Source organism: Pongo abelii, chromosome 10 (genome assembly GCF_028885655.2).
Source record: "Pongo abelii isolate AG06213 chromosome 10, NHGRI_mPonAbe1-v2.0_pri, whole genome shotgun sequence".
Taxonomy (NCBI): Eukaryota; Metazoa; Chordata; class Mammalia; order Primates; family Hominidae; genus Pongo; species Pongo abelii.
In genome coordinates this window covers 8,322,091-8,339,439 of record NC_071995.2, presented here as the reverse complement: position 1 = coordinate 8,339,439, position 17,349 = coordinate 8,322,091, and the positions used below count along the sequence as shown (strand labels likewise).

Genomic DNA, 17,349 nt, shown 5'->3' with positions numbered 1-17,349 from the left:
TATTCAACTTCATTAAAAAAAAGAAAACCAGGAAACAAAAGCAGAAATAGACAAATAGGATTGCACCAAAATAAAAAGCTTCTGCACAGCAGTGGAAACAATCAAAAAATGAAAGAGTAGCCTACAGAATGGGAGAAAATATTTGCAAACTATATATCTGACAAGGGGTTAATATCCAAAATATGTAAGACAGGGGTGTCCAATCCTTTAGCTTCTCTGGGCCACATTGGAAGAATTGTCTTGGGCCACACATAAAGTACACTAACATTAACAACAGCTAATGAGCTAAAAATCTCATAACATTTTAAGGAAGTTTACAAATTTGTGTTGGGCTGCATTCAAAGCCATCCTGGGCCACATGTGGCCTGCAGGCTACAGGTTGGACAAGCTTGATGTAAGAAATTTGTACAACTCAACAGCAATAAAAAAAACAAATAATTCAATTTACGAATGGGCAAAGAAACTGAATAGACATTTTTCTAAAGAACAAATGGCCAACAGGTACATGAAAATATGTTCAACATGACTAATCATTAGGGAAATTCAAATCAAAACTGCAATGAGATACCACCCACACACCTGTTAGAAGAGCTATTATTAAAAAGACAAAAGCTAACAAGAATTGGTAAGGATATAGATAAAAGGGAACCTTTGTGCTCTGTTGGTGGGGATATAAATTAGTACAGCTATTATGGAAAACAGTATGGAAGTTCCTCAAAAGACTAAAAATAAAACTATCTGGCAGGGCGTGGTGGCTCACGCCTGTAATCCCAGCACTTTGGGAGGCAGAGGCAGGCGGATCACAAGGTCAAGAGATCGAGACCATCCTGGCAGGCGGATCACGAGGTCAAGAGATCGAGACCATCCTGGCCAACATGCTGAAACCCCGTCTCTCTAAAAATACAAAAATTGGCTGGGCATGGTGGCGTGCACCTGTAGTCCCAGCTACTTGAGAGGCTGAGGCAGGAGAATCGCTTGAACCCAGGAGGCAGAGGTTGCAGTGAGCCAAGATCATGCCATTGCACTCCAGCCTGCTGACAGAATGAGACTCCACCTCTAAATAAATAAATAAATAAGTATAAATAAAACTATCATATGATCCAGCAATCCTACTTCTGGGTATATACCAAAAGAAAATGAAATCACTATCTAGAACAGATATCTGCACTTCCATGCTTATTGGACCATTATTCACAATAGTGAAGACACGGAAACAACTTAAGTATTGGCCAATGGAAGAAAGGATAAAGAAAATGTACTATGTATATAAAATGGAGTAGTGTTCAGCCATAAAAAAAGGAAATCCTGTCGTTTGCACAACATGGATGAATCTGGAGGGCATTATACTAAGTGAAATATAATAAGTCATACACAGAATGACAAATACTGTACAATTCTACTTATATGTAGAATCTTAAAAAGTCAATCCATAGAAACAGAAGGTAAAATGATGGTTGTGAGGGAATGGAGGGCAGTGGAGAAAATCAGGCAATGTTGGTCAAAGGGTACAAATTTTCAGTTCTAAGATGACGAAGTTCTAGAGATCTAATGTGCTGCATGGTGACTATAGTTAATAATGATGCATTGTACACTTGAAATTTTTTGGGGAGTAGATCTTGCTTTGTGTTTGTTGATACCAATGGACAGAAGGGAGTAGATCTTAAACGTTCTCACTACGCACAAGATTGTTAACTATGTAAGATAACGGGTGTGGGTTAAGTAACTTGATTATGGTAATCATTTTACAATATATATGTATGTCAAAACACCACAGTGTAAACCTTAAATATATCCAATTTTATTTGTCAATTATACATCAGTATAGTAGGGATGAAGAGAAAACCAGACAGGAGGAGAAACCACATCATATAATTTTATTGGTAAATAATTCTTTAGCAACCAGACAAAAATTAAGAGAGACTCATGTTCTCTCCATGTGTGCACAATGGGGGTCTCCAGTACAGGTTCTGGCACATGAAAAAATGCTCAATAAATGCTCACTTTATGAAAAAGTGAATCAGTCAATGTACAGACCAATTCTCTCATAAGTAGAATAGTTGACAGACCACCTAAATTCTATGAACCTCCCTTACACATAAATAAGAAGAGCTTATTATCTATCCCTACAATGACAGATACCAATCCAATCACCTGTTCATGTAGAATGTTCAGTTCATAAGTGGATCTTCATCATCTCACAAACTGACCTTTGAGGACCAAGACAATTAACATCATTCCAGCCCCATCTTTTGGGTACTTTACGAAAATTTAGCACAACGCAGCGCTCATTGGGATCACTGGGCTCATGTTGATGCCAGAATCTGAAAGGGACAAAAAGGATGAGGGCATTTCTTCAAACAGAGCTTTGAAAAGGGTTAGAGACAGGGGTGAGGAGCTAGGGATGAATTTCATGGAATATAGGGTCAGATATGCCCAAATCCACCTTTCTGCCACTCATCATGCAGCTTCTCCTCCATCTGCGTTTCCAGCATTTCCTTTGAAAACTGTGCCTATGTCACTCAATGTTCTCTACCTTACTGCTTTGAATATCCTCACCATAGATTTTCTAGACGTTCTCTTCTATTTGTCCATCCTTATGTCCTGTTCCTATGGGTCCGTCAACCTATAGGGTATCCTTGTATGATGAAAAGATTTTACCCTGGTCCCACTTATCAGTAGAGTTTTTTCCTTTTTTTAATGCACTGTTTTTAAAATCTAGAGAACTAGTAAAATCTTTTGAATCTTCTACTTATCCTTGTTATTGGACAAGTAATTTAACTTCCCTGATTCTCAGTTTTTCTATCTAAAAAATGAGGACTAGAGTAGTATCACTATTTATTTCATACAGTGGATATGAAGATCAAAGGTGGTAATCCAGTAAAGTATGTATTTTATGTAATTTATGTAATATATGTAAAGTATGTAATTTATGTAATTAAAGAATTACATAAATATGAGATATAAGATTATCAGAATTTAGCATTTTTGCTTCATAAGAAGCATTAAATCTTCAGCCTGACTGGGTGTGGTGGCACACATTTGTCATCCTAGCAACTCAGAAGACTTGGGTGGGAGGATCGGTTGAGCCCAGGAATTCAAGGCTGCAGTGAGCCATGATTGCAGCACTGCACTCCAGCCTGGTTGACAGAGTAAGACCCTGTCTCAAAAAAGAAAAAAAAGAATTATTAAATCTTAATAATTGGTTATGATCTTAATCAACATGGATTTTCACTATGTAGAGACAGGTAAATATATGGGTTAAAAGCACAGTAAGATCCACCCGATTTGAGAACTATTGTTGACACCACTGGGTGACCTTAGCTGAATTATCTACACTCTCCAAGCTCAATTTCCTCATATCTACAGTGGCAAAAATAACAATGTGTGCCTCATAGGGTTCTTGTGCAGATTAAATGAGATAATGAAATTATTTAACCTAGTACCCAAGAGCTAAAAGAAGAGTGAGCTATTTTACTTTCATAGCTGATAGCTAGAATACCCTAAGCTCTCTGCATGATCCAGGACCCAAGATTCTTTTATCTCATTCTATACTCACGTGGAACTTTCATTGTATGGTGTCTGATCAACCCATTGCCAATGTCGCTGACCTTCTGGATCTGAGAGCCCCACAAAATAAGCAGATTCTTCTTGCAGATTCTGGAAGATGAACTCCTGAGGGGGGAAAAGAAGTAGTCACAGACTTTACAGTATTCACCTTAAACTGAATTCTTAATACCTTAGAGAAACAAGAAGAAAAGGAGAGGATCCAGCAACAGCTGCATTGGAGCTCTACGTAGGAATGGGGGGTCTCTGGCTGAGCAGGGCAGAATCAAAGACATCACTTGTGAGCATGATGTTCAGTGCATATGGAAGGAATTTTTTTTTTTTTTTTTTGAGACGGAGTCTCACATTCTGTCCCAGGCTTGAGGGCAGTGGTACGATCTTGGCTCACTGCACCTCTGCCTCCCAGGCTTAAGCGATTCTCATGCCTCAGCCTCCCCAGTAGCTGGGACTACAGGTGTGTGCCACCATGCCTGGCTAATTTTTGTATTTTTAGTAGAGGCTGGGTTTCACCATTTTGGCCAAGCTGGTCTTGAACTCCCGGCCTCAAGTTATCTGCCCGCCTTGGCCTCCCAAAGTGCTGGGATTACAGGCATGAGCCAGCATGCCCAGTCAGTATGGAAGCAATTTCTATGATCAGAATGAATTCTCATCTCAGGTTTACTTCCCCTCTTTTCTTCACTAAGGGATTACATTCTTCAAAGTTGTACATGAGAAAATTTTGGCAGATTCAGTCATTTTCCTTTCATAACTTCAGGGATTCTTTATTTTCATTCCTGAGTGTTGATGGTGATTCATCATGAGTTAACTTTATTTCTTTTCTCTATTCAACTTAATACCGCTTCTCTGTTAAGTAGTTAATCATGTATAAAACATTTACATATTGAAATAACAAATTGATATTTCAGACTGAAACATTTTCATCCTTCCATTCAACCCTCATATATTTTTAATGTCACAATTTCTTCCGGGGAGGTTAGTTTTACTGAAGCAGGAAGGAGGTATGGAATATAAAGGCTTAGGAGCCCTTTCGACCTATTTTATTGAAAGCCTTCTACCACAGCGCAAATATCCCGAAGTAACAAAAACCTCCTTCTTAGCCAAGAGAGATATACAAAGATCAGGCAGGGCTCACAGCCCCATTATCTATTAGAAAGTACCTGCTCTTCTTGAGTGTTTATCACCAGCAGGTGAGCCTCCATTCTAGCACAGTCCTTCTCACTGTCTTGCCAAGATGCTGATTCAGTAGAAATAAAGTAGCAGTTGGAACTAAATGACTTCCAATTCTTTGGGCAACAGCTCCAGGCTGTCTCTGTATTGGGAAGAGGGGCACATACGTGCAATATAAATAATCACTTTTAAAAGTGTGTGTATTATTAAAATTAAGAGCCAAGGGAGAGCACATGGAAGCTGGAACTCCCCTCCACACTCAGATGTAACCAGGAGCCCCTGCCCCTCAGGTGTCAAGGAAGCCAAGTCTACCTCAATCAGGCAGTAATGAGGCAGGGCCCCTTTTCTCCTCCTGAAGTGCTATCTGAAAAGCCCAGCTATTACGAAAACATGTTTAAATAAGATCCAGACTCTGAGAATATAATGCAAAAATGTCCAGAGTTCAATAGAAAATAACTCATTATGCTAAGAACCAGTAAGTTTTCAAATTTAATAAAAAATAATAATCAATAGATGCCTGCAATCAAGACAACAAAAATGGGGCCGGCACGGTGGCTCACATCTGTAATCCCAGCACTTTGGGAGGCTGAGGCAGAAGAATCGCTTGATCCCAGAAGTTCAAGACCAGCCTGGGCAACACAGCGAGAACCTGTCTCAAAAAAAAAAAAAGAAAAAAGATAATAAAATTGTTAGAATTATCTGACAAAGATTTTAAAGCAGCCATGATAAAAAAACGCTTCAACAAGAAGATACAAACATGCTTGAAACAAATGAAAAACTAGAAAGTTTCAGCAAAGAAATAGAAGATATAAAGAAAAACCAAGATTTCACCAGGCCCCCGGCTTGGGGCGCCTTCCTTCCCCATGGCGGGACACCTGGCTTCGGATTTCGCCTTCTCGTCCCCTCCAGGCGGTGGAGGTGGTGGGCCAGGGGGGCCGGAGCCGGGCTGGGTTGATCCTCGGAACTGGCTAAGCTTCCAAGGCCCTCCTGGAGGGCCAGGAATCGGGCCGGGGGTTGGGCCAGGCTCTGAGGTGTGGGGGATTCCCCCATGCCCCCCGCCGTATGAGTTCTGTGGGGGGATGGCGTACTGTGTGCCTCAGGTTGGAGTGGGGCTGGTGCCCCAAGGCGGCCTGGAGACCTCTCAGCCTAAGGGCGAAGCAGGAGTCGGGGTGGAGAGCAACTCCGATGAGGCCTCCCCGGAGCCCTGCACCGTCCCCCCTGGTGCCGTGAAGCTGGAGAAAGAGAAGCTAGAGCAAAACCTGTAGGAGTCCCAGGACATCAAAGCTCTGCAGAAAGAACTCGAGCAATTTGCCAAGCTCCTGAAGCAGAAGAGGATCACCCTGGGATATACACAGGCCGATGTGGGGCTCACCCTGGGGGTTCTATTTGGGAAGGTGTTCAGCCAAACGACCATCTGCCGCGTTGAGGCTCTGCAGCTTAGCTTCAAGAACACGTGTGAGCTGCGGCCCTTGCTGCAGAAGTGAGTGGAGGAAGCTGACAACAATGAAAATCTTCAGGAGATATGCAAAGCAGAAACCCTCGTGCAAGCCCGAAAGAGAAAGCGAACCAGTATCGAGAACCGAGTGAGAGGCAACCTGGAGAATTTGTTCCTGCCGTGCCCGAAACCCACACTGCAGCAGATCAGCCACATCGCCCAGCAGCTTGGGCTGGAGAAGGATGTGGTCCGAGTGTGGTTCTGTAACCGGCGCCAGAAGGGCAAGCGATCAAGCAGTGGCTATGCACAACGAGAGGATTTTGAGGCTGCTGGGTCTCCTTTCTCAGGGGGACCAGTGTCCTTTCCTCTGGCCCCAGGGCCTCATTTTGGTACCCCAGACTATGGGAGCCCTCACCTCACTGCACTGTACTCCTCGGTCCCTTTCTCTGAGGGGGAAGCCTTTCCCCCTGTCTCCGTCACCACTCTGGGCTCTCCCATGCATTCAAACTGAGGTGCCTGCCCTTCTAGGAATGGGGGACAGGGGAGGGGAGGAGCTAGGGAAAGAGAACCTGGAGTTTGTGCCAGGGCTTTTGGGATTAAGTTCTTCATTCACTAAGAAAGGAATTGGGAACACAAAGGGTGGGGGCAGGGGAGTAAGGAATTGGGAACACAAAGGGTGGGGGCAGGGGAGTTTGGGGCAACTGGTTGGAGGGAATGTGAAGTTCAATGATGCTCTTGATTTTAATCCCACATCATGTATCACTTTTTTCTTAAATAAAGAATCCTGGGACACAGTAGATAGACAAAAAAAAAAAAAAAAAAGAAAAATCAAATGGAAATTTTATAATTGAAAAATATAATATCCAAAATAAAAAGCTCAGTGGATGGACTCAATAGCAGAATGAAGGGGATAGAGAGATTAGTGAATTGGAAGACAAAACAACAGAAAATGTCAACTGAACAACAGAAACAAACTAGACAGAAAAGGCTGGGCACAGTGGCTCACGCCTGTAATCCCAGCACTTTCGGAGGCTGAGGCGGGCAGATCACCTGTGGTCGGGAGTTCTAGACCAGCCTGGCCAACATGGCGAAACCCTGTCTCTACTAAAAATACCAAAAAAAGGCTGGGCGTGGTGGCTCACACCTGTAATCCCTGCACTTTGGGAGGCCGAGGCGGACGGATCACCTGAGATGAGAAGTTTGAAACCAGCCTGACCAACATGGTGAAACCCCATATCTACTAAAAATACAAAAATTAGCTGGGCATGGTGGCGCACACCTGTAATCCCAGCTACTCAGGAGGCTGAGGCAAGAGAATTGCTTGAACCCAGGAGGCAGAGGTTGCAGTGAGCCGAGATCGCACCGCTGCACTCCAGCCTGGGCAACAGAGCGAGACTTCGTCTGAAAAAAAAAAAAAAAAAAAAAACACAAACAAACAAAAAAACTAGACAGAAAAAAAAATAAACAGAGCCTTGTAAAGTGACCCCAAATGTGTATACGCCAAACAAATCTGCAAAATGTATAAGGCAAAACTGATACAATTGAAAGAGGAATTGACAAATATACAATCATAGGTGGATACGTCAACACCTCTCTCTCAACCATTGACAGAACTACACAGAAAATCAGCAAGAACATAGAACTTATAAACATCATCAACTACAAGGATCTAATCCACATTTATAGAATGCTCCACCCAACAACAGAATACCCATTCTTTTCCAGTGCCCCTGGAACATATGCTGAAACAAACCATATCTTGGGACATTAAATAACATCAACTAGTTTAAAATTGCTGAAATCATATCATTTTCTCCAACCACAGTGAAAAGAAACCAGAAATTAATAAAGAAATAACAAAGGAAAATCTCCATACACTTGAAACTAAACAACACACTTCTAAATAATCCACGAGTCAAAGAAGATGTCTAAAGGGAAATTTTTAAAAATACATTGAACTGAATGAAAATGACAATACAAATTATCAAATTTCATAGGACAGTATTCTTCAATCAAAGGAACTAGGGCTCCTCAAAGAAATATCTGATTCTAGGATAGGGACATGAAATGTGCAATGTGAGTCTCAAGCATTTTGCAGTCCCAGAAAGTGAGGAAGTGCTAAACCAAAACAAAAAAAAAAAAACACATTGTGGTGATATGTTAAAGGGTCACAGGAGTCAAATGAAAAAGTTCCCAATGTCCAAAGCTGGAACTACAAAATAAAGCAGTATTGGATTATAAACCAAAATTTAAAATAAATATCCATGAGTTGGACACACGGTGGGGAATAACACACACGGGGGCCTGTGGTGGAGGGAGCAAGCCGGGGAGAGAGAGCATCAGGAAGAACAGCTAATGGATGCTGGGCTTAACACCTGGGTGATGGGTTGATCTGTGTAGCAAACCACCATGGCACACGTTTACCCATGAAACAAACCTGCACATCCTGCACATGTACCCCAGAACTTAAAAGTTGAAGAGATAGATATATAGATATATATATCTCCATGAGTACATGCAGATATAAATAAATGATTGGATAAATAAATAAATGGAATAAAAGAGACAAATATCACCTGGACAAAATTTCAAATAAATTATACAGATACTTGTGATGGTTAATTTTATGTGTCAACTTATCTGGGCCACAGTGCCCAGATATTTGGTCAAACATTCTGGATGTTTCTGTGAAAATGTTTTTGGATGAGATTTACATTTAAGTTGCTGGATTTTGAGTAAAGCAGATTGCCCTCAATAATGTAAGTAGACTTCATCTAATCAATTGAAGATCTGAGTGGAACAAAAAGAGGACCTCCTCTGAGCAAGAGGAAACTCAGTGGACTGCCTTTGCACTTCATCTGCAGCACTGGCTCTTCGAGGTTCTGCAGCAGATGGTCTTTGGACTCAAACTGCAACTCTTACTCCTGAGTCTCCAGCCTGCTGACCATGACTGATACCATACTCCACCGTCATGAATGGAGAGCATAACTCCCCAATCCTTAAGTGTGGACTGAACCTTCCAAAGAGTGTAGTACGGAAAGGGGCGGGGAGAGAAAGAGTAACTTTACAGTGGAGAAACTTGACAAACACTATCTTAACCAAGTGATCAAGGCCAACATCACTAGTTAAGAATCATTTTGATAATATATGCCCTTGATATGATATAATGAAAATAGCATTTTACATCCAAAAACCAATAATTCCAGTCTAATTATTAGAAAAACATCAGACAAATTCTGATAGATGGACATTCTATAATATACCTGACCAGTATTGCTCAAAACTGTCAGGGTCATCAAATATGAGGACAATCTGAGAAACTACCACAGCCAAGAGGTGCCTAAAGAGACATGAGAACTCAATGTAACGTGGTGTTCTGGATGGGGATCCTATTACAGAAAAGAAACATGAGGTGAACGCTAAGGAAATCTGAAAATTGTGAATTTTAATTAATAATAATATACCAATATTAGTTGATTAGTTGTAAGAAGTATACTATATTCATGTAAGATGTTAACAATAGGGGACAGCATGTGTGCAGAGCAGGGGTAAAATGAGATCTCTTTGCATTATCTGCTCAATTTTTCTGTAAATATAAAACTGTTCTTAAAAATAACCTATTGGCCAGGCACGGTAGCTCATTCCTGTAATCCCAGCACTGGGAGGCTGAGGTGGGAGGATCGCTTGAAGCCAGGAATTCAAGACCAGCCTGGGCAACGTGGCAAGACCCTCTCTCTACAAAAATTCAAAAAATAAAAATAAAATTGGCCAAGTGTGGTAGTGGACACTTTTGATCCCAGCTACTGGGAGGCTGAGGTGGAAGATTACTTGGAACCCAGGAGATCAAGGCTACTGTGAGCTGTGGCCACACTACTGCATTCCAGCCTGGAAAACAGAGTGAGATCCTGTCTCAAAAATAATAATAATAATAATAATAATCTATTAATTTAAAGAATTTAAATAATTCACATCCATAAAAAAAATCATCACATTTTCATCACATGGTTTTAACTAATATGTGAGAAAAGAGCAAATGTGTATAGAAAGTTCAGAAAGAAGCAAAGGTTGAAGAAGTCTAAAAGCAATGTAACCTTTTTCACAATTAAGCTTCTGTTTTTTTCCACAGACAAATTAAAGATATATGAGTACATATACGAATTTTAGGACCAGGCACCGTGGCTCACGCCTATAATCCCAGCCCTTCAAGAAGCTGAGACAGCCAGATCACTTAAGCTTAGGAGTTCAAGATCAGCCTGGGCAACATGGTGAAACTTCATCTCTACAAAAAATACAAAAATTAGCTGAGTGTAGTGGCATGTGCTTGTAGTCTCAGCTACTCAGGAGGCAGAAATGGGAGGATCACTTGAGCCCTGGAGGTCGAGGCTGTAGTGAGCCGTGTTCGCACTACTGCACTCTAGCCTGGGCAACAAAGTGAGACCCTGTCTCAAAAAAACAACAACAAAAGAATTTTATGTCCTATATATTTGTTTTTTGTTTTTTGGTTTTTTTTGAGGCGGAATCTTGCTCTGTCGCCAGGTGGAGTGCAGTGGCGCAACCTCGGCTCACTGCAACCTCTGCCTCCCGCATTCAAGCAACTCTCCTGCCTCAGCCTCCCGAGTAGCTGGGATTACAAGTGTGTGCCACCACGCCCAGCTAATTTTTGTGCTTTTAGTAGAGACAGGGTTTCACCATGTTGGCTTGGATGGTCTCGATCTGTTGACCTCGTGATCCACACACCTCGGCCTCCCAAAGTGCTGGGATTACAGGCGTGAGCCACCATGCCCAGCATGTCCTAGATATTTGTACATTTGTAGCTTAAATTATTGTGAGACTCAACTTCTCAGTATGATCTACCTGGGAATCTTACTGGAAATATTGATTTGGGATCCTTACATAGCATAGTCAGCAACTGAATTCTAGGCACATTAATTTTTACCTTCCATGGGCATATTTTTTTTCACACACTCCAATGTTGTATGAACCAGCTCTTTTGTAGTCTTTTTTTCAAGAAGCTGAGAATATTTTTGAAAGAAAACTGGAAAAGAGAATAAAGACCATTTATTTCCCTGGTAGCATTATGACTTTGCTATTTATCGTTACTTTCTTGCACTCTTTATTGAAACAAAACTTACAAATGCCCTATTACTTGAGCAGAGGGAAAAGATTTCCCATTTTGAAACTATAGATATCTCTAGGAATAGCTGAAAGATCAGTAGTTGGAAGAGGACACAACAGTTCCACCATAATGGATCTATAGGGACTCCACATTCTCCTTCAATACTTAATATAAGATGCATGCAAAGGCTAACTCTTGGGGGTGGGTGGATGGAGGGCAATAAACACTTGTATTTAAGGATGTACACACCCTGGGACTTTGGAGCAGAGGGGAGAGGGGCAAATTAATTCTGAGGAGTTCTGGGTTACCTTGAAGAATGGAGAATTTTAAAAAGAACCCCACATGGATCAAGAGGGCATTATTTTCTTCCTCTTCTCTCCATTACTCTCTCCATCCCAACTGGCTCTTACTCCTCAGCACACCAACGCTCTCATGTTTCTCCCAATTTAAAACTAACCCACCTCTCCCTCTGGAAACTGAACTTTTTCTCTTTCCTCCCTACCTTTCATTTGCTCCTTGACCCATCATATTCTGGGTTTTACTTCCACTATTTCACTAAAACCATCCCTAAAATGGATCCTCAGTAATATCCTAGGGTTACTTAGTCCTCTTCCTATCTGACTTCCTTAAAGGCTTGACCCCAGTTGCCTTTCCCCTTAGCTCTTGGGACACTACTCTTTGTTGTTTTTGTCTTACCTTTCTTGCTGCTGCTTCTTATACTCTTCTATAAGCTCCTTTTCCTCCATCCACCTCTTTTAAAATGTAACATTTCCCAGAGTTCCATCCTTATCTCTCTTTCTCACACTAAGTTATCTCCCTGAGTGATATCATATATTCCCACGGCATCACCTGCTACCTCTATGTGAAGGACTTCCAAAGCTCAGACCTCTGTGCCTAAATCCAGACAAATGTGTCTCCCAGTAGACATGTCCATTTGAGGCTCTCACAGTCATATAAAACTCAACATGCGCAAAACTTAAATCACCATCTTCCCACCCAAACCTGCTACTGATCCTATATTGTCTACCTCTTTGAAAAACAATGATTTCTGAGTTTACAAAGTCAGAATTTTGGAACCACACTTTACTTCTCTGGGTCCCTTATTTCGCAGAACTGAATATTCATCAAACCTCTACCTCCTTTATCATTCAAAACTACTTCGTCTTCTCTTTTTTCGCTAACACTAGCCGTAGATCAGTCTGACAATATTTCTCAATTGAATTAATGAATTATCCTTCTAACCTCTCTTTCCCTCCAAATTTGTCCTCATTTATCCATTTTCCACACCTCTGTAAAAATCATATTTCTATAAGTCCAATCCAATTATATCAATTCCCTGCTTAAAATTCTTCAATTTTCTCCATGACTGCAACATTGCAAAAATGGCCACAACTTTCAACATTCCTCGTATCTACACTGCTTTGCAATGTGATTTTGCAGCTTCTTCAATTAAGAAATGTGGTCTATTTCTCCACCTCCTGGATCTGGGCTGCCTGTAAGACTTCTTTTGGCCAATAGAATGTGCAGGAGCAACTCTGTGCTAGTTCCAAGGTGAGATTTCAAAAGGCCTTGCTTACTTCCACTCTCAGTCTTAAAAGCCTGCCAGTTGCCATGTGAACAAACCCAGGCTAGCCTGATGAATTATAAGAGAAATGTGGCCAAATCTCTCCTGCCATTCCAGCTAACACCCTGTTCCTCAGAAGCGAAGTTGCCTGTGGCCAGTACCCAACCACACATACATGAGTGAGTTCAGCCAGGACTGGGAAATCTCCCAACTGACACCAGTCTCAATTGCCAAGCCCCAGATTTATGAGTTACATAAATAGTTGCTGCTTTAAGCCACCAAGTTTTAGATTGGCTTGTTAACCAGCAAAAGATAATTGATAAAATAACCTTTAGGAGGGAAAAAATCCAAACTCTTTATCATGATATACAGCACTCTTCATGGTCTGAGTCCTGTTTATTTCTGCCACCTACAACTTCATTTCTTAGCTCTTTACTTAGCACCATATGTTCCAGTCATGCATACTTACGTTTCCCCAAATTCCATGCTCTCTCATATCTCTAGGTCATTCTTGGTACACACAACTCTAGATGTCACCTCCTCCAGGAAGCCTACCTCAGCCTCTTGCACTTATTATACTTCTTAACTGTACAACACTTACCATACAATGTTATAACCACTGGTTCATTTTACCATTCTCTAAATTTCTTGAGACCAGGAGCTGTGGCTCTGTCTTGACTCTCTGTCTGGCACAGTGCCTGACATACAGTAGACGGACAATACTTATGAAATGACCAAAGAAATTAATAAAGAATCTACCTAAATGTATACTGGTTTTTATGCCTTTTAAAAATGTTGGGCCAGGCGTCGTGAATCATGCCTGTAATCGCAGCACGTTAGGAGGCTGAGGCGGGCAGACTGCTTGAGCCCAGGAGTTCAGGACAAGGCCAGGAAACATGAGAAAGCCCTGTCTCTACTAAAAGTACAAAAAAAAAAAAAAAATTAGCTGAGTGTGGTGATGCACACCTGTAATCCCAGCTACTTGGGAGGCTGGGGTGGGAGAATCACTTGAACCTGGGAGGTGGAGGTTGCAGTGAGCCAAGATTGCACCACTGCACTCCAGCCTGGGTGACAGAGCCGGGGGGAATAAAACTCAACAAATGCTGAAAGCCAAAGATGCGCAGCAATCCACCTAATTTGCTAAATTGACTTTTAGATCCCACACAGTCTTGAGCAGGACAGGAATAATCAGAGTAAAAGTCAGTGGAGAACTCTTCCTGAAATATTTCTTCCCATCTCCTTGTTGTCTACCTGCTCATCCCAGAACATAAGTGTCTGTGCATGCAAATCAGACTGGCCTGAAAAATGCTACCGAGGAAATATAGATTTGTCCTCACTTACATAGTGTCTAGTATAGAGATGATGCTCCATAGATTTCACTCTACAACACAAATACATACAGCCACATTTATGCTTCAGTTTCTCTAAATGAGAATGGATTCCATTATTTTTACAAGACAGGAACTAAATCCAAATAAAGAGCAAAATTCACAGTGGATTCCCATGAATTATGTCTCCCCAGAGAAAATTTCATTTCAGATTTCTGGATAAGCTCATTTTCAAAAGTCCATTTTTAAAGGATACCCTCTGTTCATGGACAGCAGATATTGCTTATTGGTTCAGTTGGCATACTTACTGACAAAAGCAATAAAGAATGAGATTGCCAATAGCAGGAAAAGTATCAACAGTGAGGCACAAAGCAGCTTGGGAAACCCGGTATTACTTTTGTGAGGGGCAGTCCTCTCCTTGGAAGCTGAAGAAGAAGCCAAATTAGTTTTATCAGTAATAAGTTTGGTCTTTACTTCCTCTTCTTCCTCCTCCTCTTTCTCTCCCTTTTCTTGGATGACACACAGTTACTAATGGTATGACATTTGAAATCACATGAGAATAGGAATAGAAAGGATATAATAATAGTCACCGTAGAAACTTTAGAAAATACATAAAAGTACAAATTCCTATAATTGAGGATAACTGTTATGCCATATAAGTTATAATACACCATAATATTTTGGTATAAGTCTTTCTAGCAATTTTTTGAATGTATATATACATATATGCAAATTTTCCCACATTATTGACATACCATCAATACTGATTTCTGACATATTATTTTCCTTTACACTGTATCATGAACATTTTTCATACCATTATATTTTCTTCTTTAACACTCCTTATTATGGTTGCATAGTATTTCATCATATATTTAAATAATAGATTGTTTCCAACTTTACTTTAAATAATGCTATAGCAAATAAATCTTTATAATCATCCCTCATCACATGTTTAGAATAAAGTCAGTCTTTTTAGTTACCATCTCATGGTTAGGGATCACTTTCTTAGAGTTATGATATTTTGTCAAATGATGGGAGGAAAAACTTCAGTATTATATAATATGATTACATTTTTAGTAAAATACATATGCACATTATATGTATTTGTATGTGGAAGGATATTCACTAAATTGCAAATTTATGATTTTCTCTAGATGATAAGAGTAATTATAATTCAATTATCTGGGTACCTCTGGTTAATTTTTTCTACAATGAACATTAATACTTGTGTAATAAAGAAATTATACAAAGTTTTTAAGGAGAAAAAATTTCCTTAAGTGCTCTCCATACCTTCACAGAGGTATTTTAGAAAGCATAACTATAGTCCTGACCCCTTCCCCCAGAGTTTCTTGTACTCTATATACATTCTTTTCTCTCTTTTGCTCTATACTTGAGATATCACACGACACCCAAATTACCTTGCATCTACTCCCAAACAAAACAGAGTCTGTCTCAGATATGCAACATGCAATAGGTTCTCTGATTTCAGAAAAAGTTTCCTGGAGATTTAAGAGACTTTCTTTGTAGACTTTCTAGTCTTTCATTTGCAATGGCCTTTTGTTGCTTTTCCATCCATTACCAACAAATATACTCTCACCACTGTCCACCCAAACTCTTTCCCTCTAACTGATCTAAAAACAAATCTCACAAATTCATCAGGACCCCCTGCATCTGGATTGATGGTTTCAGAAGCTGTACTCAATCTCTTAACCCCAGCCCCACTCAGCCTCAGAAAACACAGGAGCATCAGAGCACTTGCCTTAGCTCAGAACTGGAGTGGATTTCTCTCACCTCTGTTTCAGTAAGCAGAGTGGAGGCTGAAGAGAGTGGTACAAAATCTTTTCTTCTCCACAATACAAATGTACACCCCGTAATGCGTATCTGCAGGCTACTCAATCTTCTGGGACTCTTGTGTTTCCCAGACATACTCAATCAGACAACCAGCAACTGACAACACCTATGCCTTATTCATAAACCCTCTCCTCATCCTTCACCTCATCATTCACTCTGACCCCCAGAAAATGATCTTTACCTGCAGAAGAGGCTGAGTTGATGCCTGAGGACTTGAATTCATTTTTGAACCTCACTTCAGCATAAGTGATTTCCGAAGTCATAATGGGAAGAGACCTTCTGCTTTCTTCAGAAAATCTGTTTCAAATCTTTCTTAAAACATCTTATAAATAGGAACCAAACATGGTGGTAAATTACCTCCTTCCTTTCACTCAACTAGTGGAGAGCAGAGGCACCAGATAGGCACAAATCCTCAGGAGAGGTCTCATGAGAACTAAGAACCACAACAAAAACTAAAAGCCGCAGTTCACAGAAGCCCTTTCCTCAGGACCAGTATAGTGAGAATCACAGCCTTGAAACAAATGCAAGCAAATGTAATAAAAGTGGGAACTCAAAGGGTTGTGGAAAGAGGAAGAAAAAAAAAAAAAGAAGAACCAAGCAATTAGAGTCTTTCTGGAAAACCGTGTTCTTCACCAGCAGAACATACAATTTGTGTGCTTCCACACACAAATGTAATTACTTTTGACCAAACAACCTGAACAAAGACTTATGTTGCATTCATCTCATCACTTTTGACTGAGCAGGCAACTTGTTAGTACCACATTCTAAGAGTATCATTGACACAAAACTCACATATCAGCTTCCCCACCTTCAAGAATCAGTTTCCTCTAGCACGGTGGGGATGGCAAAGTTTAAACCCCATGCCTTCTGAAGCTGCGCCTCCATGCATTCTGTGTTTCCTTGTTAACCAACTCTATCAAAAGTCTGCATTCATCTTGCTAGAATCTCCAGAAACCAGCTCCCTTTATTGGATGTTGGAGGAGAGGGAAGGCCAGCCTTTATTCCGTGCTTCCCTAACCTTTTAATCCCCACACCATCTCCAATATATATGACTATTTTTTAACAGTTAGGATAATTAAATAGAATCACAGTATAGAAGGGGAAAAACTTAAACAAAGTACTAAATATGACTTTTTCCAAAGGCCTAGAAGAAAACACTCCAAATATTAAACCCTTCATGTGGAATCTCTCCATAGACATGCTCCCAGCTCACACCTGGATTCTCTGCCCTCAAGTCTCCTCAAATGATCCTCCTTTTAATTTCCCCCAGCTGATTCCTTCTCCTGCAAAACACACGTGCATACATGCATGCGCGCACACA

General features: G+C 40.7%; 1 protein-coding gene and 1 pseudogene across 1 annotated transcript; one reads left to right on the top strand and one right to left on the bottom strand.

The window, feature by feature from the left end:
- Positions 1-1,853: 1,853 nt before the first annotated feature.
- On the bottom strand, positions 1,854-16,349 carry CLEC4A (C-type lectin domain family 4 member A). The gene is made up of 6 exons (XM_002822864.4): positions 16,210-16,349; positions 14,483-14,599; positions 11,103-11,201; positions 4,722-4,873; positions 3,557-3,672; positions 1,854-2,321 (listed from the first exon to the last, which is right to left on the bottom strand). Exons 1-6 carry the CDS (start codon positions 16,289-16,291, stop codon positions 2,174-2,176), a joined length of 714 nt encoding a protein of 237 aa, XP_002822910.1. The 5' UTR covers positions 16,292-16,349; the 3' UTR covers positions 1,854-2,173.
- On the top strand, positions 5,563-6,677 carry LOC100436058 (POU domain, class 5, transcription factor 1-like; annotated as a pseudogene).
- Positions 16,350-17,349: the final 1,000 nt, after the last annotated feature.

Coding starts and splice junctions, on each gene's coding strand:
- CLEC4A (XM_002822864.4), bottom strand. CDS start 16,291: ATGACTTCGGAAATCACTTATGCTGAAGTGAGGTTCAAAAATGAATTC. Junction 11,202..14,482: donor ATTCTTTATTGCTTTTGTCA/GTAAGTATGCCA, acceptor TCTCTTTTCCAG/TTTTCTTTCAAAAATATTCT. Junction 4,874..11,102: donor AAAAAATATGCCCATGGAAG/GTAAAAATTAAT, acceptor TTCCCAATACAG/AGACAGCCTGGAGCTGTTGC.